This window comes from Amblyraja radiata, chromosome 32 (genome assembly GCF_010909765.2).
Source record: "Amblyraja radiata isolate CabotCenter1 chromosome 32, sAmbRad1.1.pri, whole genome shotgun sequence".
NCBI classification, from domain to species: Eukaryota; Metazoa; Chordata; class Chondrichthyes; order Rajiformes; family Rajidae; genus Amblyraja; species Amblyraja radiata.
Genome location: NC_045987.1, coordinates 31151111 through 31174853, shown reverse-complemented (window position 1 = coordinate 31174853; position 23743 = coordinate 31151111). Strand labels below are relative to the sequence as shown.

Genomic DNA, 23743 nt, shown 5'->3' with positions numbered 1-23743 from the left:
TCTTTAAGAGCCCGATCCAACTCTCTCTTGAAAGCATCCAAAGAATTGACCTCCATTGCCTTCTGAGGCAGAGAATTCCACATATTCACAACTGTCTGGGTGAAAAAGTTTTTCCTCACCTCCGTTTTGAATGGCTTACCCCTTAATCTTAAACTGTGGCCCCTGGTTCTGGACTCCCCCAACATTGGGAACACATTTCCTGTCTCTAGCTGTCCAAACCCTTAATCTATATTACTAAAAGTCTGATCTTGACCGCTTTTGGCTCACTTCGATGTGATTTCCGAGAGAACGCGCCACCTACGGCCGTCATTTTTGGCCACCTCGCTCAGAGCCCTCCTCCGCCTTCCTGGACCAGAGGGTTTTTCCCATTGATGAAAAATCAGAGAGATATTAATGTTTTTAAAAGATTTGCCATTATCTCTGCTGCCCCTGCTGGTGGGAGGGGGGAGGGACTATAAACCCGGAAGTGGTGTGCCTCATTCAGTCTCTGCAAGATGGAGGAAGCCAGAGGGTCACGTGTCTCTGAGCTCTGAATAACACTGACCACATGTCTACTCAACTGTGAGCGCCCTTAATGTGGTTTGAAAATGAAAATATGGTTGGTTTGAAGTAAACAGGCATTGCATGCAAATGGTACACAAAAATGCTGGAGAAACTCAGCGGGTGCAGCAGCATCTTTGGAACGAGATAGGTAACGTTTCGGGCCGAAACCCTTCTTTGTTTGGGGGGTTTGGATTGAAGTAAAAAGGCACTGCATGCAAATGGTTGTTTGGGGGATTTGGGTTGAAGTAAAAAGGCACTGCATGCAAATAGAAACCATAGAAAATAGGTGCAGGAGGAGGCCATTCAGCCCTTCGAGCCAGCACCGCCATTCATTGTGATCATGGCTGATCGTCCCCTATGGTTGTTTGGGGAGTTTGGGTTGAAGTGAAAAGGCACTGCATGCAAATTGTTGTTTGTCTAAACTTGACAACTTCCTGTTTGCACTATATTGATTTTAGATAAAACACTACCACTTACGGTTGTGATTTTTGGCCATCTTACTCAGTCCCCCTCTGCTCATCAGGTGCAGAGGATTCTTCCCATCAATTAAAAACAAAAGTGTTATTAGTGTTTAAAAAATGTTGGGAATCTCTCTCCTGCCAATCACGCCATGAAGGCCAGACCTTTTCCGGTGGGAGGGGGAGGGATTATAAAACCCGGAAGTGTGGGTGTGGCTCAGTCTCCGCATGATGGGGGAGGGAGAGATCACGACTCTGTCTGAGCTGTGAATCAACTGAACACACTGAATGTCTACTGAACTGTGAGTGTGGTGTTTTGTGTGGTTTTATGGTGGTTTCACCCTGCTTGAAATAGTATGAAACTACATTTGAATGTGGTGTCGTTGCACCCTGCATGAAATGGTATGAAACTGCATTTGAATTTGGTGGCCTTGCACCCTCCTTGAAGTGGTATGAAACTGTACTTGAATTTGGTGGCCTTGCACCCTGCTTGAAGTGGTATGAAACTGCACTTGAATTTTGTGGCCTTGCACCCTGCTCAAAGAGGTAAGAAACCACACTTGAATTTGGTGGCCTTGCACTCTGCTTGAAATGGAATTTCAAGGAATAGCCGTGAGTCAACTGCCAGCCCACCAGCCGTGAGTGAGCTGCCAGCACATCAGGCTTGAGGGACTGAGCTGCCACCGCAATAATCCATTTGACCCACAATGTCCATACTAGCCCTCTGGAGACCAACAACACCCATACCAGCGCTCCAGAAAGCCCCCCCACCACTGGCCACCAATATTGGAATTGGTGGAGAGGTGGAATATTGCGGTCGGGGGACTAGACCACCCGTGTGAACATGGGACCCAACGGGTCCCACTTAGTCTAGTAATCTTATATGTTTCAATAAGATCCCAACTCATCATTCTAAACTCCAGAGTATACAAGGCCAGCTGCTCCATTCTCTCAGCATATGACAGCCCCATCATCCCGGGGATTAACCTTGTAAACCTACGCTACACTCCCTCAATGGCGCAGCGGTAGAGTTGCTGCCTTACAGCGCTTGCAGCACCGGAGACCCGGGTTCGATCCCGACTACGGGCGCTATCTAAACGGAGTTGTACGTCCTCCCCGTAACCGCATGGGGTTTCTCCGAGATCTTCTTAGATACCATTTGCTCGCATGTGAGCAGTCACTCCAACGACTGCTAAATCAATCCCATTTTACAAACATTAATCCGATCCCAACACTTTTGGACAAGCTGATAAAAATGAAGTAAACTTACTGTCTTCAATGCTTCCTTCACGAGTTCATCCTCAAGGTTGGCCTGTATGTGTGCTGCAATGCAAAGCAATAAATAATCTTGGAAGATAGACTGTGTAGGAAGAAATTGCAAATGCTGAAGTTAAACACAAAAAGATGGAGTAACTCAGCGGGACAGGCAGCATCTCTGGAGAGAAGGAATAGGCAACATTTCAGGGAGAGACCCTTCTTCAGACTGAGAGTCAGGGGAAAGGGAAACGGGAGATATGGTTGTTGATATAGAACAAATGATGTAAGATAGTGTAGAAATAGCAGGGGCTATGGCAGAAATATTTCAAATGTCATTAGTAACGGGAATAGTGCCGGAGGATTGGCGTACTGCGCATGTTGTTCCATTGTTTAAAAAGGGGTCTAAGAGTAAACCTAGCAATTATAGACCTGTTAGTTTGACGTCAGTGGTGGGCAAATTAATGGAAAGAATACTTAGAGATAATATATATAAGCATCTGGATAAACAGGGTCTGATTAGGAACAGTCAACATGGATTTGTGCCTGGAAGGTCATGTTTAACTAATCTTCTTGAATTTTTTGAAGATGTTACTCGGGAAATTGATGAGGGTAAAGCAGTGGATGTTGTGTATATGGACTTCAGTAAGGCCTTTGACAAGGTTCCTCATGGAAGGTTGGTTAAGAAGGTTCAATGGTTGGGTATTAATGGTGGAGTAGCAAGATGGATTCAACAGTGGCTGAATGGGAGATGCCAGAGAGTAATGGTGGATGGTTGTTTGTCAGGTTGGAGGCCAGTGACGAGTGGGGTGCCACAGGGATCTGTGTTGGGTCCACTGTTGTTTGTCATGTACATCAATGATCTGGACGATGGTGTGGTAAATTGGATTAGTAAGTATGCAGATGATACTAAGATAGGTGGGGTTGCGGGTAATGAAGTAGAGTTTCAAAGTCTACAGAGAGATTTATGCCAGTTGGAAGAGTGGGCTGAAAGATGGCAGATGGAGTTTAATGCTGATAAGTGTGAGGTGCTACATCTTGGCAGGACAAGTCAAAATAGGACGTACATGGTAAATGGTAGGGAATTGAAGAATGTAGGTGAACAGAGGGATCTGGGAATAACTGTGCACAGTTCCATGAAAGTGGAATCTCATGTAGATAGGGTGGTAAAGAAAGCTTTTGGTGTGCTGGCCTTTATAAATCAGAGCATTGAGTATAGAAGTTGGGATGTAATGTTAAAATTGTACAAGGCATTGGTGAGGCCAATTCTGGAGTATGGTGTACAATTTTGGTCGCCTAATTATAGGAAGGATGTCAACAAAATAGAGAGAGTACAGAGGAGATTTACTAGAATGTTGCCTGGGTTTCAGCAACTAAGTTACAGAGAAAGGTTGAACAAGTTAGGGCTTTATTCTTTGGAGCGCAGAAGGTTAAGGGGGGACTTGATAGAGGTTTTTAAAATGATGAGAGGGATAGACAGAGTTGACGTGGAAAAGCTTTTCCCACTGAGAGTAGGGAAGATTCAAACAAGGGGACATGACTTGAGAATTAAGGGACTGAAGTTTAGGGGTAACATGAGGGGGAACTTCTTTACTCAGAGAGTGGTAGCTGTGTGGAATGAGCTTCCAGTGAAGGTGGTGGAGGCAGGTTCGTTTTTATCATTTAAAAATAAATTGGATAGTTATATGGATGGGAAAGGAATGGAGGGTTATGGTCTGAGCGCGGGTATATGGGACTAGGGGAGATTATGTGTTCGGCACGGACTAGAGGGGTCGAGATGGCCTGTTTCCGTGCTGTAATTGTTATATGTTATATGGTTATTTGCAAAAAAGGTTATGATGATAAAGGAAACAGGCCATCTGGAACAACAACTAGGGTGGAGGAAGGACAGAGAGAGAGGCGATGCAAGGGTTATTTGAAGTTAGAGAAATCAAGATTCCACAGCTAGGTTGGAAGTTGCTCAAGCGGAATATGAGGTGCTGTTCCTCAAATAGACTTACAGGCTTTGACAAAGGCTAACGTTCTGCAGAAATTAAGTGTTCAACAGGTTGGTGCACTGCAGCTCAGATGAAAGCGGCAATACAAACTAAAATTGAAAAGGAATGATTTACAATTTGCAAGCTGGAGACACAGGAAAGTGCAGATGCTGGAATATTGAACAAAACACAAACTGCTGGAGGAACTCAGCAGTTCAGACAACATCAATGGAGGCAATGGACAGATGACGTTTCATTTTGGGTTGCTTCCTCAGACAGCAATGAACAAGGATCATAAATTCATACAGTATAGAAACATGCCTGTTGGTCCAACTCCTGCATGCCAAGCAAGGTGACCCATCCTGCCCGCATTTGGCCCAAATCCCCCTAAATCTCTCCGATCCATGTCCCTGTCCAAATGTCATTTAAATCTTTTCATAGATCTGCCTCAACTACTTCCTCTGGCAGCTCGTGGCAGTAATCCATCATCCTCCCTGGGTAAAATACATTGTACACTCAACCGATCTATTCCCCTCATGATTTCATGCACCTCTTTAAGATCACCCCTCAGCCTCCTGTGCTCCAAGGACAGAAATCTGAACATGCTTCAATAAGAAAACATACAGAAAATTTGTGGACATCTGCTAACTCTTGAACCTGATGTTGTTTACACTAAAAGTCACACAAATTGTACAATTTCCTGGCTCCAACAATCCAATATTAAACCTAGCACCTTAATTCCCACCAACCACACAGACAATTCTGCAAAGATTTTATTAAAAGCTACAGTGCTGGAGTAACTCAGAGGGTCAGGCAGCATCTCTGGAGAACATGGTTTGCTGATGTTTCAGAGTGCTGGAGTAACTCAGCGGGTCAGGCAGCTTCTTGAGAGGGGGGAGCGTTTAAAATGCCGTTTTACTCCAGCCTGTTGAAATCGATCTTTCTCGGGCTGTTTAGCTGCTGAAGAATAATCACTCCGACTGCCGTTTTATCAAGTTTATTAAAATTAGCGCTGGATAATTTAATAGCAGGAGTAAATTAAAAATCATCTTCTAAAGCCGTGAACCCCGACAACGGGACGGATCTCACGTACGGGACAAAGCAAAGTAAGCCGTTTATTTTTACATATAAACGTGCTTCTTAGGATGCCTTTAATCAAAATTCCACGTTGCGAAAAGGTGATTTTTTTCCCCATATATGAACCGGCAGTATTTTTCCTGCCGATATGGGGTTTAAATTCACCGCAAATGCAACGTTCCAATTGATCGCGTTCCACAAAATCTCACTCGCAAGATGATTTAAATGGCAATTAATTTACGGGAATTAAACACTAAATTCATTCCATTTGGCCTATAAATTCATGACAGTGGGATTTAAAAATCATGTTATATTGTGAATTCTTGTGTGAATGTTATTTGGACACTTAGGCTATTTAAAAATGTTAACCTTTTCTTAGGAAATGGATAGGTGTTTAGATCTAGTAACTGAATTTTGTAATTAGCTACAATTAGGTAACTAACTAATTATATGCTTTAATTTCAGGTCATCCAAGTAAGATTGTTTCATATTTGTTTCAGAATGCTTCAATCTATAATAACTGAAATTTTCATTCAGTTCTCTTAATTTTTAAGAAGGTTATGAGCTTTTGACAGTCCTTGATCACAGCTTTTGAGTTAAGTCAATGGAAAAGCAATAGGGAACAAGATGCTAATTTCCGAGTATGAAAATGGCCATAAGTTTTTAATACTGAAGATATGAAAGTGAATTAGGTGTCAAATTAAACTTCTTTTTATGCTTTATCTGGTGGGATAAATTGCAGACTTGATTTTTAAAATCTCAAAATTTTGTAACATTGCTACATGGATAGGTTGAGACCCTTCTTATTCAAAACATTGCTTATCCATGTTCTCCGGAGATGCTGTCTGACCACACATTGTGTTACTCCAGTACTCTGTATCTCATTATAAACCTACATCTGCAATTCCTTGTATCTCCTTTTATTAACAGCTGTCGTGTGAAGCCGAACAGGTTAGCAAGCAGCCCCCATCGTGCGTTAGGCTCAGGAGGAACGGTACTCACTGTCCACTTCGTCCAGGATGAACTCATCGGAGGTGATGTCCAGTTCACCCATCAGCATCTCACTGCCCACTGCCTGCATCCGCAGGCCCTATTCAACAGAAAACGCCAGTATCATCGTACAAGCTCCACAGACATACAGGTTTGTGGGTTAACGACTTCTGTAAAAATTGTAAATTGTCCCTAGTGTGTGTGGGACAGTGATAGTGAGCGGGGATCACTGGTCGGCACGGGCTCGGTCGGCAGAAGGGCCTGTTTCCGCGCTGTCTCTGAACTAAACTAAACTAAACCCATGCTGGCATCTCCACCCCACTAGCGCAAGGGGGGTTTATGCTGGATGGTGTTTTGGGGAAGATTTCCACCAGAAAAGCTAAAAGAAGATATGAGGTTGCTTTGTAAGGTGAAAGTAAATCCAAAGGGTTTATACTGCTATATTAATAGCAAAAGGATAATGAGGGATAAAATTGGTCCATTAGAGAGTCAGAGTGGACAGCTATCTGCAGAGCCAATAGAGATGGGGGAGATATTGAACAATTTATTTTCTTCGGTATTCACCAAGGAGAAGGATATTGAATTATGTGAGGTAAGGGAAACAAGTAGAGTAGCTATGGAAACTATGAGATTCAAAGAAGAGGAAGTATTGACACTTTTGAGAAATATAAAAGTGGATAAGTCTCCAGGTCCGGACAGGATATTCCCTAGGACATTGAGGGAAGTTAGTGTAGAAATAGCAAGGGCTATGACAGAAATATTTCAAATGTCATTAGAAACAGGAATAGTGCCGGAGGATTGGCGTACTGCGCATGTTGTTCCATTGTTTAAAAAGGGGTCTAAGAGTAAACCTAGCAATTATAGACCTGTTAGTTTGACGTCAGTGGTGGGCAAATTAATGGAAAGGATACTTAGAGATAATATATATAAGCATCTGGATAAACAGGGTCTGATTAGGAACAGTCAACATGGATTTGTGCCTGGAAGGTCATGTTTGACTAATCTTCTTGAATTTTTTGAAGAGGTTACTCGGGAAATTGATGAGGGTAAAGCAGTGGATGTTGTATATATGGACTTCAATAAGGCCTTTGACAAGGTTCCTCACGGAAGGTTGGTTAAGAAGGTTCAATTGTTGGGTATTAATGGTGGAGTAGCAAGATGGATTCAACAGTGGCTGAATGGGAGATGCCAGAGAGTAATGGTGGATGGTTGTTTATCAGGTTGGAGGCCAGTGACTAGTGGGGTGCCACAGGGATCTGTGTTGGGTCCACTGTTGTTTGTCATGTACATCAATGATCTGGATGATGGTGTGGTAAATTGGATTAGTAAGTATGCAGATGATACTAAGATAGATGGGGTTGTGGATAATGAAGTAGATTTTCAAAGTCTACAGAGAGATTTATGCCAGTTGGAAGAGTGGGCTGAAAGATGGCAGATGGAGTTTAATGCTGATAAGTGTGAGGTGCTACATCTTGGCAGGACAAATCAAAATAGGACGTCCATGGTAAATGGTAGGGAATTGAAGAATGCAGGTGAACAGAGGGATCTGGGAATAACTGTGCACAGTTCCCTGAAAGTGGAATCTCATGTAGATAGGGTGGTAAAGAAAGCTTTTGGTGTGCTGGCCTTTATAAATCAGAGCATTGAGTATAGAAGTTGGGATGTAATGTTAAAATTGTACAAGGCATTGGTGAGGCCAATTCTGGAATATGGTGTACAATTTTGGTCGCCTAATTATAGGAAGGATGTCAACAAAATAGAGAGAGTACAGAGGAGATTTACTAGAATGTTGCCTGGGTTTCAGCAACTAAGTTACAGAGACAGGTTGAACAAGTTAGGGCTTTATTCTTTGGAGCGCAGAAGGTTAAGGGGGGACTTGATAGAGGTCTTTAAAATGATGCGAGGGATAGACAGAGTTGACGTGGATAAGCTTTTCCCACTGAGAGTAGGGAAGATTCAAACAAGGGGACGACTTGAGAATTAAGGGACAGAAGTTTAGGGGTAACATGAGGGGGAACTTCTTTGCTCAGAGAGTGGTGGCTGTGTGGAATGAGCTTCCAGTGACGGTGGTGGAGGCAGGTTCGTTTTTATAATTTAAGAATAAATTGGATAGTTATATGGACAGGAAAGGAATGGAGGGTTATGGTCTGAGCGCAGGTAGATGGGACTAGGGGAGAATACGTGTTCGGCACGGACTAGAAGGGTCGAGATGGCCTGTTTCCGTGCTGTAATTGTTATATGGTTATATGGTAGTCGGAGCCAGTAAAGGCTGATAAATCCCCAGGGCCAGATAGGCTGCACCTCAGAGTACTTAAGGAAGTAGCTCCAGAAATGGTGGATGCATTAGTGATAATTTTTCAAAACTCTTTAGATTCTGGAGTAGTTCCTGACAATTGGAGGGTAGCTAATGTAACTCCACTTTTTAAAAAGGGAGGGAGAGAGAAAACAGGGAATTACATACCAGTTAGTCTAACATCAGTAGTGGGGAAACTGCTAGAGTCAGTTATTAAAGATGGCACATTTGGAAAGGGGTGAAATCATTGGACAAAGTCAGCATGGATTTACGAAAGGTAAATCATGTCTGACAAATCTTATAGAATTTTTCGAGGATATAACTAGTAGAGTGGATAGGGGAGAACCAGTGGATGTGTTATATCTGGACTTTCAGAAGGCTTTCGACAAGGTCCCACATAAAAGATTAGTATACAAACTTAAAGCACACGGTATTGGGGGTTCAGTATTGATGTGGATAGAGAACTGGCTGGCAAACAGGAAGCAAAGAGTAGGAGTAAACGGGTCCTTTTCAGAATGGCAGGCAGTGACTAGTGGGGTACCGCAAGGCTCAGTGCTGGGACCCCAGCTATTTACAATATATATATATTAATGATTTGGACGAGGGAATTGAATGCAAATCTCCAAGTTTGTGGATGACACGATGCTGGGGGGCAGTGTTGGCTGTGAGGAGGATGCTAGGAGGCTGCAAGGTGACTTGGATAGGCTGGGTGAGTGGGCAAATGCATGGCAGTTGCAGTATAATGTGGATAGGAGTATAGGAGCAGGGAGGTTCTGCTGCAGTTTAATGCTGATAAGTGTGAGGTGCTACATCTTGGCAGGACAAATCAAAATAGGACGTATATGGTAAATAGTAGGGAATTGAAGAATGCAGGTGAACAGAGGGATCTGGGAATAACTGTGCACAGTTCCCTGAAAGTGGAATCTTATGTAGATAGGGTGATAAAGAAAGCTTTTGGTGTGCTGGCCTTTATAAATCAGAGCATTGAGTATAGAAGTTGGGATGTAATGTTAAAATTGTACAAGGCATTGGTGAGGCCAATTCTGGAGTATGGTGTACAATTTTGGTCGCCTAATTATAGGAAGGATGTCAACAAAATAGAGAGAGTACAGAGGAGATTTACTAGAGAGTTGACGTGGATAAACTATTCCCACTGAGAGGTTATATGTCGGTGAGCTAGTTTATGGCCACTGTGCCTTCAGTCTCCGTTAGAAGTTAAACGTCGGCTAAGCAACGCCAGTTCTTGCCTTGGGTTTGGCCATTCGTGATTGCTGCAACTCTCCACAACGTTGCTGTCAGTGGCCCAACTTACACTGGTACCTCCCCCTCCCCCCTCAGTGTGGAGCTCCCTCCCCCTCCCCCCTCAGTGTAAAGCTCCCCCCTCAGTGTAAAGCCCCCCCCGCCCTCAGTGTAAAGCTCCCACCCCCGCTCAGTGTAAAGCCCCCACCCCCCCCCCTCCCCTCAGTGTGGAGCTCCCTCCTCAGTGTGGAACTCCCAACCCCCCTCCCCTCAGTGTGGAGCTCCCTCCTCAGTGTAGAGCTCCTACCCCCCCCCTCCCCTCCCCTCCACTCCCCTCAGTGTGGAGCTCCCTCCTCAGTGTAGAGCTCCTACCCCCCCCCCCTCCCCTCCCCTCCACTCCCCTCAGTGTGGAGCTCCCTCCTCAGTGTAGAGCTCCTACCCCCCCCCCCTCCCCTCCCCTCAGTGTGGAGCTCCCTCCTCAGTGTAGAGCTCCTACCCCCCCCCCTCCCCTCCCCTCCACTCCCCTGTGTGGAGCTCCCTCCTCAGTGTAGAGCTCCTACCCCCCCCCTCCCCTCCCCTCCACTCCCCTCAGTGTGGAGCTCCCTCCTCAGTGTAGAGCTCCTACCCCCCCCCTCCCCTCCCCTCCACTCCCCTCAGTGTGGAGCTCCCTCCTCAGTGTAGAGCTCCTACCCCCCCCCTCCCCTCCCCTCCACTCCCCTCAGTGTGGAGCTCCCTCCTCAGTGTAGAGCTCCTACCCCCCCCCTCCCCTCCCCTCCACTCCCCTCAGTGTGGAGCTCCCTCCTCAGTGTAGAGCTCCTACCCCCCCCCCCCCCTCCCCTCCCCTCCCCTCAGTGTGGAGCTCCATCCTCAGTGTAGAGCTCCCACCCCCCCTCAGTGTGGAGCTCCCTCCCACACGTTGAGGAGATCCAGTGTGGAGCTTCCTCCCTCCCTCACTCACTCACCTCCGTCGCCATCGCGGCCACTTCCGCGCATTACAGGACTACAACTCCCAGCAACCACCGCGGCGCGGCCTATCCCGGGACCCGCAACCCGGGCTTGCAGTTGATCCGCAGCTTGGGCCTGGATTTGTGCTCCCGGCGGCGGGGCAGCGGTCTAGCCCGGGTCCCCACAGCCGGGGCCTGGAGTTGTACAGCCGGCCTTCCCCCTCTGCCCTGTCTCCCAGCCTTGGCCCCCATTCTAACCCAGGCCACCAGACCCACAAACAACAGCAGCCTCTCTCTCTTCCTCCCCCTGACCACATCATCCCTCGCTGCTGTGGAGCAAGGATCTGCCTTTGCTGCTTCACACTGAAGACAGTCAGCAAATCCTGCAGTTACTCAGCGGGTCGAGCAGCATCTGTGGAGAGAAAGGAATAGGTGACATTCCAGGTAGAGACCCTTCTCCAGAGACACCTTGTTGAACAACCAGAGGCTTAAAGGATCTCCAGCAGTGAATGGTAGACAAAAATGCTGGAGAAACTCAGCAGGTCGAGCAGCATCTGTGGAGAGAAAGGAATAGGTGACATTGCGGGTCGAGCCCCTCTCCAGAGACACCTTGAGGCTTAAGGGATCTCCAGCAGCGGATATAATCCTCTCAGGAATGAACTCCAAGCCATTGACTCCTTGCAGAGACCCGAGGAAGTATTATGAGTGGGGGCAAAGACCAAGAGCATTGATGCTTGTTTTATTTCTGCTCTGAAGCTGTGCGCTGGCACCATCGAGACAGGCTGCTCAGTTGGGATAGTGTTGACCGAGGTACAGTGAAAAGCTTCTGCTTGCAATGAGCCACCGGCATCTGATCAGCTTTACCCGGGCGGTGGAGGATGGAGACGCTTGGAGGGATGGTGAGCGGCGTGTGCCCTGCTCTCCCCTCCCCAGGGAGGGAGGGTTGGACGGGGAGCAGGCCAGGAGCTTCTATGAGAGCATCCTTGCTTCCAGCAGCCAGGCCAGCAGCCAGGCCAGCATCAGCACCAGCACCAGCACCAGCTCCATTGCACTCCGTAAACACAAGGCCGAGCGGAGGAGAGCGCAGGCAGGTGGCCCCAGCGGGCATCAGGTCGAGGGAGGGCAGAGGAACGAATCCTTTAGGACCGAGATGAGAAAAACTTTTGTTTTTGTCCATGAATCTCTGGAACTCTCTGCCACAGAAGGTAGTTGAGGCCAGTTCATTCGCTATATTTAAGAGGGAGTTAGATGTGGCCCTTGTGGCTAAAGGGATCAGGGGGTATGGAGAGAAGGCAGGTACGGAATACTGAGTTGGATGATCAGCCATGATCATATTGAATGGCGGTGCAGGCTCGAAGGGCCGAATGGCCTACTCCACCTATTTTCTATGTTTCTATCTGCTGCTGAAATCTGCTCAGAATGGGGACTTAAAAATGCTTCGGAGTTTGCTGGAGACGGGAGTGAGCGATATAAACTTCCGGTACAGTTACTACTGGACTGCCACCATGTGTGCAGCGTACAGTGGGCAGCTGGAAGCAGTGAGATGCTTGCTGAGTCTTGGAGCTGCATGGGTCGGAGTGTGTGACTGCACGGGATGCGATGCTCTGGATTTGGCCCGACAGGCTGGACAAGCAGAAATGGTCACTGCTCTGCAGGAATATCACACTCGTCCAGAGGAACAAGAAGACCGCAGGTATCAATCAATCAAAGTCTTTATTGTCATTCAAAAATACACCAACAAATGCAAGTCTTAACGAAATTTTGTTGCATCAGTCTAACCATGCAACATAAAATAACAAAAGGATAAAATAGATAAAAAGATTAAATAGATATGTATGAGGCTTGTGGTCTGGGCTTGGCAGTGCCTTTGTGGAAACTCGCACCATCTTTCCCTTCCAGCCTCTCACGTGCGCATTTCCAAATTGGGAGGTTAAAATAACAGACAGACACAAATAGATACAGATAAATAGTCTGTGGAACTCTCTGCCTCGAATGGCGGTGGAGGCCGGTTCTGTGGATACTTTCAAGAGAGAGCTAGATGGGGCTCTTAAAGATAGCGGAGTCAGGGGATATGGGGAGTAGGCAGGAACGGGGTACTGATTGTGAATGATCAGCCATGATCAGTGAATGGCGGTGCTGGCTTGAAGGGCCGAATGGCCTACTGCATCTATTGTCTAAAATTCTGGAGTGACTTGGGTAAGGTGACACAGGCAGCCTCTCTGGAGAGAAGGAATGGATGACGTCTTGGGCCGAGACCCTTCTTCAGAGGTTAAAAGAAAAATCAACTGCAGATGCTGGTTTATATCAAAGATAGACAAAGATAGAATGCTGGAGGGACTCAGCGGGTCAGGCAGCATCTCTAAAGAAAATGGACAGGTTTCCTTGATTAGTACATGTGTCAGATAGTATGGGGCGAAAGCAGTATAAAGGGGGTTGAGAAGGAAAGATAGATCAGCCGTGATTGAATGGCACAGTAGACTTGATGGGCCGAATGGCCTAATTCTGCTCCTAGAACCTATGGACAGGTGATGTTTCGGGTCGGGACCTTTCAGTCAGGCAGCATCTCTGGTGAAAACAGGAAGGTGACATTTCGGGTCGGTCTTTAGTCTGAAGAAGGGTCCCAACCCAAAACGTAACCTATGCATGGTCTCCAGAGACGCTGCCTGAGCCGCTGAGTTACTCCAACATGTTTTATTTATCAAGGGAGGTTATACTTCAGTTATGTAGGGCATTGGTGGGAGTACATTTGGAGCTGTATTCAGAATTCATCCCTGCATTTAACGATGGATATTAATGTGTTGGAAACAATCGGGAAAGGTTTATTGAGATAGTTGAGAGTGCTTATTGTTAGACAAAAGGACAAAAAGTGCGAATCGTTCGATCAGCTGAGAAGGTTGTTGGCTGCAACCTTCCGCCCCCCCCATTGACGAACTGTACACTGAATGGCCAGGATAAGAGCGGGTAAGATCATCTCTGACCCCTCTCACCCTGGCCACAAAGTCTTTGAATGACTTCCATCTGGAGGGCGCCTCCGGACTGTCAAAGCTGTCATAAAAAGAGCATTTTCTCCACGAGTAGTAGCTCTACTCAATAACCAGAGATCTGTAGCCTGGTATCTGCTCTGGTATTTTAACACCCCCCCCCCTCACAGGCAGCATCTCTGGCGAGAAGGAATGGGGGGCATTTCAGGTCGAGACCCTTCTTCAGACTGGTTAGGGAAGAAGGATCTTTAAGTTCTCTAAATTGGCCAATCATCCTACTATCCAAATCCTTGGGTTAAACTGATTATAAACAATCACTTCCCTTAAAATCTTCAAAATGTACAACATCAGGGGCTTAAGGGTCACATTTTCCACGCGGGGGTGGGGGGTGAGGGGTGGGGTGGGGGTATAAAATGAGCTCAGAGGAAGCTGTAGAGGTTGGTATGATATTAAACAATTTGGACAGGTACATGGACGGGGAGATTTGAAGGAATATAGAACCAGTAGGTGCAGGAGTAGGCCCTTTGAGCTAGCACCACCATTCAATATCATCATGGTTGATCATCCTTCCAAATTTTCCTCATATCCCTTAATTGCATTATCCCTAAGAGCCGTATCTAACTCTCCCTTGAAAGCATCCAGTGAATTGGCCTCCATTGCCTTCTGTGTCAGAGAATGACACAGATTCACAACTCTCTGTTTTTCCGCATCTCAATAGACAATAGGTGCAGGAGTAGGCCATTCGGCCCTTCGAGCCAGGACCACCATTCAATGTGATCATGGCTGATCATCCACAATCTACCCCGTTCCTGCCTTCTCCCCATATCCTCTGATTCCGATATCTTTAGAAGCCCTATCTAGCTCTCTCTTGAAAGTATCCAGAGAACCTGCCTCCACCACCCTCTGAGGCAGAGAATTCCACACTCACAACTCTCTGTGTGAAAAAGTCCTGAATGGACTACCCCTTATTCTTAAACTGTGACCCCTGTTTCTGGACTCCCCCAACTTGAGGAACATGTTTCGATATGGGCCAGATGTAGGCAGGTGGGATGAGTTGGTGCAGACACATTGGTTGGTAGAGGTGAGATGGGCCGAAGGGCCTGTTTCTGTGCTGTATCTGTCGCATGCAATGTGCTGGTGAACCACCACTGCACCAACCTACAGCACGGTGACCAGAAGTCCATACTGGTGCGGCCACTACATGTTGTCTATCGTGTTGCACGGTGCCTTGTCTGCACTGGTCCCATGTCTCCAGTCATCGCTGGATTGTGTACCATCCCCGGCCCTTGTTGTTTTTCAGGCCTCCACACTGCGGCGCTGTGCAGAGCAGGAACGGCAGCCATCGCGGGCTCCATCACCACCGTCCCCGTGGGTGGAACGGTGAGGTTCCCCGTCCTACATCACAGCCAGGAGAGGTTCGAGGTGGCGATGGGGCGGGTCCATCCTGATCTTGCAATCCTGGCCTGGAAGTCTGACAGCCTGGAATATCCGTACATCGTCCGCCCGTCCTACAGGGACAGGGTCCGCTTCCGACGGGACACCTTCATCAAGCTGGGAGCCGTGAGATCTGGTGACCAGGGGACGTACGAGGTGCAGACAAACTACTTGGGGAGGGAGCTGAGGAACCGGGACCGGGAGCGCTTTGAGCTGCGAGTGGTCGGTGAGTAGCGTCGTGGAGAGTTGTACAGTACCCAGACTGGCCCATCGGCCCACATGGTTCATGCCAACCCCCTAGGCATTATGGCCTGGTCCCACCCGCCTGCACACAACGGTGAATGAATGAAACTTTATTGCCACATGTCCTTTGTGTTTCACACCCAAGGTATGCAAAGAGTCGTCAGGTAAAGGGCGCTGACATAGTTGCAAAGAATTCCATTTTACTCAAAGCATTTTTAACACATTCCATTTGTGGTCCCCCTCAGTTCCCGGCAGTTCCCTGACGCCGAGGTGGAATTCTCTGCCTCAGTGGGCGGTGGAGGCCGGTTCTCTGGATATTTTCAAGAGAGAGCTAGACAGAGCTCTTAAAGATAGTGGAGTCAGGGGATATGGGGAGAAGGCAGGAACGGGGAACTGATTGTGGATGATCAGCCATGATCACATTGAATGGCGGTGCTGGCTCAAAGGGCCAAATGGCCTACTCCTGCACCTATTATCTATAAGTAATAGGAGTAGAATTAGGCCATTCGGCCCATCAAGTCTAGTCCGCAATTCAATCATGGCTGATCTATCTCTCCCTCCCAACCGCATTCTCCTGCTCTCCTCATAACCTCTGACACCCGTACTAATCAACAATCTATCAACCTCTGCTTTAAAAATATCCACTGACAGCCTCCACAGCCTTCTGTGGCAAAGAATTCCACATATTCACCACCCTCTGACTAAAGAGATTTCTCCTTGTCTCCTTCCTAAAAGAACGTGCTTTAATTCTGAGGCTATGACCTCTAGACCTGGACTCTCCCACGAGTGAAAACATCCTCTCCACATCCAAATCCAAAATCAACCTCTCCCTGTAGCTGAAACCATCTAATCCAGGCAGCATTCTGGTAAACTACCTTCTCCAATCCCTCCACATCTCCCATGTAATGGGGGCGACCAGAACTACATGCAGTACTGCATATGGGGCTTAACCAGAGTCGTATAGAGCCGCATCATGACTTCTTGCATCTTGTGTTCAATGCCCCTCTATATTGAAGGCAAGCATACCACATGCCTTCTTTACCACCCTATCTGCTGTTGCTGCCACCTTTAGTGGGCTATGGACTTGAACTCTCAACGGTTTAGCTGGACTTTGCACTGTGCTGCCTTGCAGAGCCAATGTCCACACCGACCGTGGAGGTCAGCTACAACTCGTCGCATCTCACGGTGAACTGCTCCACCTTCAGCGGCTGCCTAATCATCGCAGGATCCCAGCGTGGGGAACGCCGCCTTCCCCGGAGCCGTGCTGTACCTGCCGGACACGGGGCAGCACACCTGCACCTACACCTACGTCGCAGAAGATTGCCGCAGCAGCCGCGCAGTCCCTGCAATGCTACACAGCGACACACTGCCCAGAGGTGAGTGGGTGAATGCTGGGTCCCTGTCCAATGGGAGAGTCATGCAGTACAGGAACAGGTCATTCGGCCCCACTCCTCCCTGCCCACCAACATGCCCCATCTACACTAGTCCCACTTGCCCGCGTTTGGCCCATATCCCTCCAAACTTTCCAGAGGGTGTCATGGTGTCCCAGCAGGGAGAGTGGCTGCCTCACAGCGCCAGAGACCCGAGTTCGATCCTGACTATGGGTGCTGACTGTACGGAGTTTGCACGTTCTCCCCATGACCTGCGTGGGTTTCTCCGGGTACCTCCCACATTCCAAAGACGTGCGGGTTTGTTGGCTATTTGACGATAATTGTAAGTTCTGGGTAAATTGTCCCCATGCAGGGTAGTGTTAGTGTGCGGGGTTCGCTGGTCAGTGCGGACTCAGTGGGCTGAAGGGCCTGTTTCCATGCTATATCTCCAAATTAAACCAGACTCCAGGTTCACCACTGTGTGGCGATATCTCCTCCAGGGTCCAGGAGTCGTTGGGCGATCGTTCTCACCGCATTCCTTCTCTCCGCGATCCTTCTCTCCGCGATCCTTCTCTCCGTGATCCTTCTCGCTGTTGCTGCGCTGGGAGTCCGGGCATCGAATCTCCACAGAAACCGTGCCGTGAGTGTCTTTCTCACCTTCACACTCTCTCCCTTTCCCCCTTCTCTATCCCCGTCCATCCCCCCTCTGTCTCCCCTTTTCCCTCTTCCCCCCACCTCCCCTCTTCCCCCCTCCCTCCCCTCTTCCCCCTCTTCCCCCTCCCCCCTCCCCCTGCCCCGCTCCCCTCTTCCCCCTTCCCCTCTCCGCTCTTCCCCTCTCCGCTCTTCCCCCCTCCCAGCTCCCCTCCACCCCCCTCCCCCCTCTCTCTCAGCTAACATTATGGGGTCACGCTGCCCCCTAGTGCACGGGATGGATGGGCCATGATGCCCGGTCACTAGCACAGAACCTTCTCTCCCTCTCTCTCTCTCTCCCCCTCTCTCTCTCTCTCTCCCAGGGACGAGGAGCGGTCCATGTGCGACTGGGTGAGTTGCAGAGTGTGGACCGCTGTACGTAGGGGTCACAGTGCACCCGTTCCTGGGTGATGGGGAACGGGTTTGCTGCTGTCCCGTCTCTGTGGCAGATGTGAGCCTCCTGTCCATGGTCCCAGAGCCCCCCAGCCTGACACGGTCACCGGACAGATGAAGACTACAGACTGTATGAACTATGAGGAATCGAGGACCATGGTCAATGTGATCTCACTGACAGTGGAGATTGAAGTTTCTGGCTGCGATTGTTCCTCTGCATTCATAGACCAAAGAACGGTACTTTCGGCCCTTAATCTTTGTTCCTTTAGATTTAGACATTAAAAAATCCAATTCCACTTGCTGTCCTGCCCGATACAATGTTACAAATAACAGGACTCCCAGTGTTCCATGACGCGGAGAGACGCGTACGGTACAGGCTGCTCCTGCACACCCAACACTTCCTCGCCCTTGTCTTCTGTCCATACACGCCCTGGCGGTTCATGTGACCGCCTGACAGTAGGAGTGGTCCCCAGTGGAGGTCTCTCTGTAAGGGAGTCCTTCCCTTTTACTTGGGGACCTGGGGTGGAGAGTGTTGCACAGGGCTGTGGCCTGCAACAGATACTTGAGCCGGTTCACGGACCTGTCACTTCTGCGGCGAGGAAGAGACCGTGTTCTATATGTGCATGCAGTGTGAGAGGCTGCAGCACCTGTTCGAGTATCTGAAGGGGCTTTCCTCAAGTTTTGGCTACATTTTAGCCTCACAATCCTGATACTTGGGCACAGAGGGGGGGGAATGTCGGGAGGGAGGGGAGGGGGGATATCCCTGTCCATCTGCTCCTGGGTCTGGCCAAGATGGCCATTCACGGGTCCAGGCAGCGGGTAGTCGATGACCACACCGGGATTGACTGCCTGCCCCTTTTCGGGCCTACGTCTGTGCCCGCGTGTCCCTGGAGAGGGAACACGCGGTGTCCAGGGGGACATTGGAGGCTTTCCGTGAACGCTGGTCCCCGCGGGATGTCGAGTGTTTTGTTGAAAAAGTTGGCGTTATATTAATTTGATGATCATTTGTTTGTCGTCTCGAGCTGCATCATGACTTCCTGCATTTTGTGTTCGATGCCCCAATACATTGAATACCATATGCCTTCTTTACCACCCTATCTGCTTGTGCTGCCACCTTTAGTGGGCTATGAACTTGAACTGTCAACGGTTTCGTTTGTGTTCACTGGAATTTAGAAGGGTGAAAGGGGATCTTGTAGCAACATGCTGTAATTGTTATATGGTTATATCCCCTGACTCTGCTATCTTTAAGAACCCTATCTAGCTCTCTTGAAAGCTAGAGAATTCCACAGACCCACAACTCTAGGTGGAAACGTTTCTCCTCATCTCAGTCCCAAATGGCCACAGATTCACAACTCTCTGGGTGGAAAAGTTTCTCCTCATCTCAGTTCTAAATGGCCACAGTTTCACAACTCTGAGTGGAAAAGTTTCTCCTCATCTCAGTCCCAAATGGCCACAGCTTCACAACTCTCTGGGTGGAAAGATTTATCCTCATCTCATTCCTGAATGGCTGACCCTTTATTCTTAAACTGTGTGTGGCCCCTGGTTCTGGACTCCCCCAACATCGGGAACATGTTTCCCGCCTCTAGCTGGTCCAAACCCTTAATAATCTATTCCCTCTCATCCTTGCCATAGAGGGAGTGCAGAGAAGGTTCACCAGACTGATTCCTGGGATGTCAGGACTGTCTTATGAAGAAAGACTGGATAGACTTGGTTTATACTCTCTAGAATTTAGGAGATTGAGAGGGGATCTTATAGAAACTTATAAAATTCTTAAGGGGTTGGACAGGGTAGATGCAGGAAGATTGCTCCCGATGTTGGGGAAGTCCAGGACAAGGGGTCACAGCTTAAGGATAAGGGGGAAATCCTTTAAAACCGAGATGAGAAGAACTTTTTTAACACAGAGAGTGGTGAATCTCTGGAACTCTCTGCCACAGAGGGTAGTCGAGGCCAGTTCATTGGCTATATTTAAGAGGGAGTTAGATGTGGCCCTTGTGGCCAAGGGGATCAGAGGGTATGAAGAGAAGGCAGGTACGGGATACTGAGTTGGATGATCAGCCATGATCATATTGAATGGCGGTGCAGGCTCGAAGGGCCGAATGGCCTACTCCTGCACCTAATTTCTATGTTCTAAGAAAAACGGGAAAGAGAGAGAGAGATGGGGCAAAAAGAAAGAGGAGATGGAGACAGAGGAGAAAGAGAGAGCAAGGGGGAGAGTGAGGTGGGAGGGAGAAATGGGGAAGAAGCGGGAGAGAGAGAAGAGGGGGGAGAGAGAGAGAAGAGGGGGGAGAGAGAGAGAGAGAGAGAGAGAGAGAGAGAGAGAAGAGGGGGGAGAGAGAGAGAAGAGGGGAGAGAGAGAGAGAGGAGGGGAGAGAGAGAGAGAAGAGGGGGGAGAGTGAGAGAAGAGGGGGGAGAGGGAGAGAAGAGGGGGGAGAGAGAGAAGAGGGGGGAGAGAGAGGGAGGGAAAAGAGAGGGGAGAGAGTTAGGAGAAAGAGGGAGAGAGAGAGGGGGAGAGAGAGAGGAGAGGGGGAGAGAGAGGAGAGGGGGAGAGAGAGGAGCGGGGGGAGGGAGAGAGGAGAGGGGGGGAGAGAGGTAGGGAGGGAGGGGAGAGAGAAGGGGAGAGAGGAGAGACAGAGGGGAAAGAGAGGGAGGGGAGAGATAGAGGGGGGAGAGAGGGGGGTTGAGAGGAAAGAGCAGAGAGAGGGGGGGAGAGAGGGCAGAGAAAGGCATGAGAGTGAGGTGGGAGAGAGAGGGGAGAGAAAGGTGGAGAGAGGGGAGGGGGTGAGGGGGACAGAGAGGAAGAGAGAAGGGGAGAGAGAAGGGAGAGAGGAGGGGAGAGAGAGAAGGGGAGAGAGAGAAGGGAGAGAGAGAAGGGGAGAGAGAGAAGGGGAGAGAGAGAGAAGGGGAGAGAGAGAGAGAAGGGGAGAGAGAGAGAAGGGGAGAGAGAGAGAGAGAGAGAAGGGGAGAGAGAGAGAAGGGGCGAGAGAGTGAAGGGGGAGAGAGAGAAGGGGAGAGATTGAGAGGGGGAGAGAGTGGAGGAGAGAGAGAGGGAGAGAGAGAAGGGGAGAGAGGGGGAGAGAGAGGGAGGGGAGAGAGAGGGAGGGGAGAGAGAGGGAGGGGAGAGAGAGGGAGGGGAGAGAGAGGGTGGAGAGAGGGATAGAGAATCAGGGCTGCCAACTCCCATGCATTTTACTCCCATGCATTGAGCGTGAGAATCACGCATTTCGCCAAATTCGCACGCTGATCACAAATTTCTCTCGCTCTGTTGTGAGAAATTCTGTGATCAATGAAAATTTCAAAACTCATATCAACTGCATGGGCCATGGGTGTTGGAAGCAGAAGCAGCGGCGGGGACAGATGCGGACCGGGAGCGCGGCTGGCGTGTGTTTGCCGGGGTGGCGAGTCGCTCACTGCAGCTCCGACCATGGAGCAACCTCAGTGCAAGGCGTCGGAAGCGTTGCGCCGCGAGAGTCTATGCCAAATTCGCCCAGGTGACCGGCATGGATCAGGCTGCGGCTCGGTACATCCAGGAGGACAACCAGTGGCTGCTGGAAGTAAGTACCAAGCACTGGGTAGAAACGGTGGAAGATAGTGGACTTCAAATGGGGGTGGTTGCCTGGTAGATTTTCACTAACTGTAACTGCAGGAAAAATGTTCCCGATGTTGGGGGAGTTCAGAACCAGGGGTCACAGTTTAAGAATAAAGGGGGGGCCAGTTAGGACTGAGATGTGGACAAACTTTCTTCACACACAGAGTTGTGAATCTGTGGAATTCTCTGCCACAGAAGGCAGTGCAGGCCAATTCACTGGATGTTTTTAAGAGAGAGTTACATTTAGTTCTTGGGGCTAACGACATCAAGGGATATGGGGAAAAAACAGGAAAGAGGTACTGATTTTAGATGAATAGCCATGATCATATTGAATGGCAGTGCTGGCCCGAAGGGCCGATGGCCTATTCCTCTTTGAAGCATTCATGCATGGTGGAGGTATAATGTAGTCAGAGTGATACAGTGTGAAAACAGGCCCTTCGGCGCAACTTGCCCACACCCTCCAACATGTCTCAGCTACGCTACCTGCTTTTGGTCCATACCTCCAAACCGGTCCTATCCATGTATCAGTCTAACTTTTTCTTAAATGTTGGGATGGTCCCTGCCTCAACTACCTACTCTGGCAGCTTGTTCCATACACCCATCACCCTTTGCGTGGATAAAGCTACCCCTTAAAAAGTTACCTCTTAAAAATACTTAATACAAAAAACATTGAAACCATACTTCTACAATGCACTAAAACATGATTTTAATACATCAAATTTCAAAATGTTCCTACCCTGGGAGGGGGGACACCCTTCTTCCACACCCTCTCCCCACTCGGTTTCTGAAAAGTTCCTCAAAACTTTTCAAAACTCTCCCATACTTTCTCCCCCCCGCTCCTTTTTCCTCTCCGTCCCACCCTGAATGCACCAAAACCCCCCCCAAAAAACACCTGGAACCAAAACCGCGGCGTTTCGTCCTTCACCCGGACGCCTGAGACCTGCCGTCCCGCTTTGCCAGCGCCGGTGCGCCGCCCTAAAGCGTCCCCCCTCCCGCCGGAAGCGCCTTTGTGGAGAAGAGGTACACAACAATGCTGGACAAACACAGCGGGCTGTGAAGGGCAGAAAGCGCTGCCATGCAGCGGGAGAGGCAGCAATGCAGCCAGTAATGCCAGCATTCCCTTTAATGCAGCCAGTCATGCATGCATTTCCTTTAATGCAGCAGGGGGAGCATGCACAGGCGTTGGCAGGCGGTTCCCCATACTTTATAATTCACACTATAGAGAGAAAGATAGAGACATAGAGAGAGCGAGAGAGATACAGAGGGAAAGAGAAAGAGAGAGAGAGACAGAGTGATACTAGCAATGTTACAACATTTTGAGGTTTCAAAAAATCAAGTCTGTAATTTATCCCATCAGATAAAGCATAAAAATAAGTTTAATTTGTCACCTAATTCGCTTTCATATCTTCAGTATAAAAAAGGTTATGGCCATTTTCATACTCGGAAATTAGCATCTTCCCTATTGCTTTTCCATTGACTTAACTCAAAAGCTGTGATCGAGGACAGTCAAATGGCCATAACTTTCTTAAAAAAATAAGAGAACTAAAAGAAATGTTCAGTTATTATAGATTGAAGCATTCTGAAACAAATATGAAACGATCTTACTTAGATGACTTGAAATTAAAGCATATCATTAGTTAGTTACCTAATTGTAGCTAATTACAAAATTCAATTACTAGATCTAAATATCTATCAATTTCTTAAGAATAGATGAACATTTTTACATAACCTAAGTGTCCAAATAACATTCACACAAGAATTCACAATATAACATAATTTTAAAATCTCATTGTCATAGGCAAAATGGAAGGAATTTAATGTTTAATACCTGTAAATTAATTGCCATTTAAATCATCTTGCGAGTGGGTTTTTCTGGAACGAGATCATTTGGAACATTGCGGTTTGTGGTGATTTAGACCCCTATATTGGCATGCCGGTTCGTATGGGGACTAAATCACCGTTTCGCAACTTAAAATGTGAACTAAAGGCATCTTAAGGACCACTTTTATACATAAAAATAAACGGCTTTCTTTTACCTGTCCCCTACATGAAATCCGTCCCCGTTGTCAGCGTTGACGGCTTTAGAAACTGATTTTAAAATGACTCCAGCTCTGAACTAGTGGGGCGATTTAAAAAAAACACAGAACGGCCGTCTTAACGATTCTTCAGCAAAAGCTTGCACTACCCCCCCCCCCCCCCTCAAAGGCGCCAAAATCGCGCACACGGCCAGTGGCAGAATTGCAGCGCTGCTGAAGGTAAGTATTGTAACATA

The 23743-nt window shown here is 48.3% G+C and overlaps 2 protein-coding genes across 3 annotated transcripts in view; one reads left to right on the top strand and one right to left on the bottom strand.

Moving 5' to 3' along the window:
- The window catches only part of LOC116990784 (vacuolar protein sorting-associated protein 52 homolog), a 30581-nt gene extending 19742 nt beyond the window's left edge, over window positions 1–10839 (bottom strand). Inside the window, exons 1-3 of one of the 2 annotated variants that reach the window (XM_033048744.1) lie at window positions 10793–10839; window positions 6311–6398; window positions 2272–2324 (exon numbers count right to left, since the gene is read on the bottom strand). In XM_033048744.1, the coding sequence (XP_032904635.1) occupies window positions 2272–2324; window positions 6311–6398; window positions 10793–10804 (153 nt within the window). In that variant the 5' untranslated portion in view covers window positions 10805–10839. The remainder of the gene's footprint in view (window positions 1–2271; window positions 2325–6310; window positions 6399–10792) is intronic. The other variant, XM_033048745.1, reaches the window with a different exon arrangement.
- Window positions 10840–12158: 1319 nt separating this feature from the next.
- LOC116991099 lies at window positions 12159–17383 on the top strand. Its single transcript, XM_033049452.1, has 5 exons — window positions 12159–12467; window positions 15056–15415; window positions 16565–16654; window positions 16711–16808; window positions 17303–17383. Exons 1-5 carry the CDS (start codon window positions 12374–12376, stop codon window positions 17381–17383), a joined length of 723 nt encoding a protein of 240 aa, XP_032905343.1. The 5' UTR covers window positions 12159–12373.
- Window positions 17384–23743: the final 6360 nt, after the last annotated feature.

Coding starts and splice junctions, on each gene's coding strand:
- LOC116991099 (XM_033049452.1), top strand. CDS start 12,374: ATGCTCTGGATTTGGCCCGACAGGCTGGACAAGCAGAAATGGTCACTG. Junction 15,416..16,564: donor CTTTGAGCTGCGAGTGGTCG/GTGAGTAGCGTC, acceptor GCTGCCTTGCAG/AGCCAATGTCCACACCGACC. Junction 16,809..17,302: donor CAGCGACACACTGCCCAGAG/GTGAGTGGGTGA, acceptor TATCTCCTCCAG/GGTCCAGGAGTCGTTGGGCG.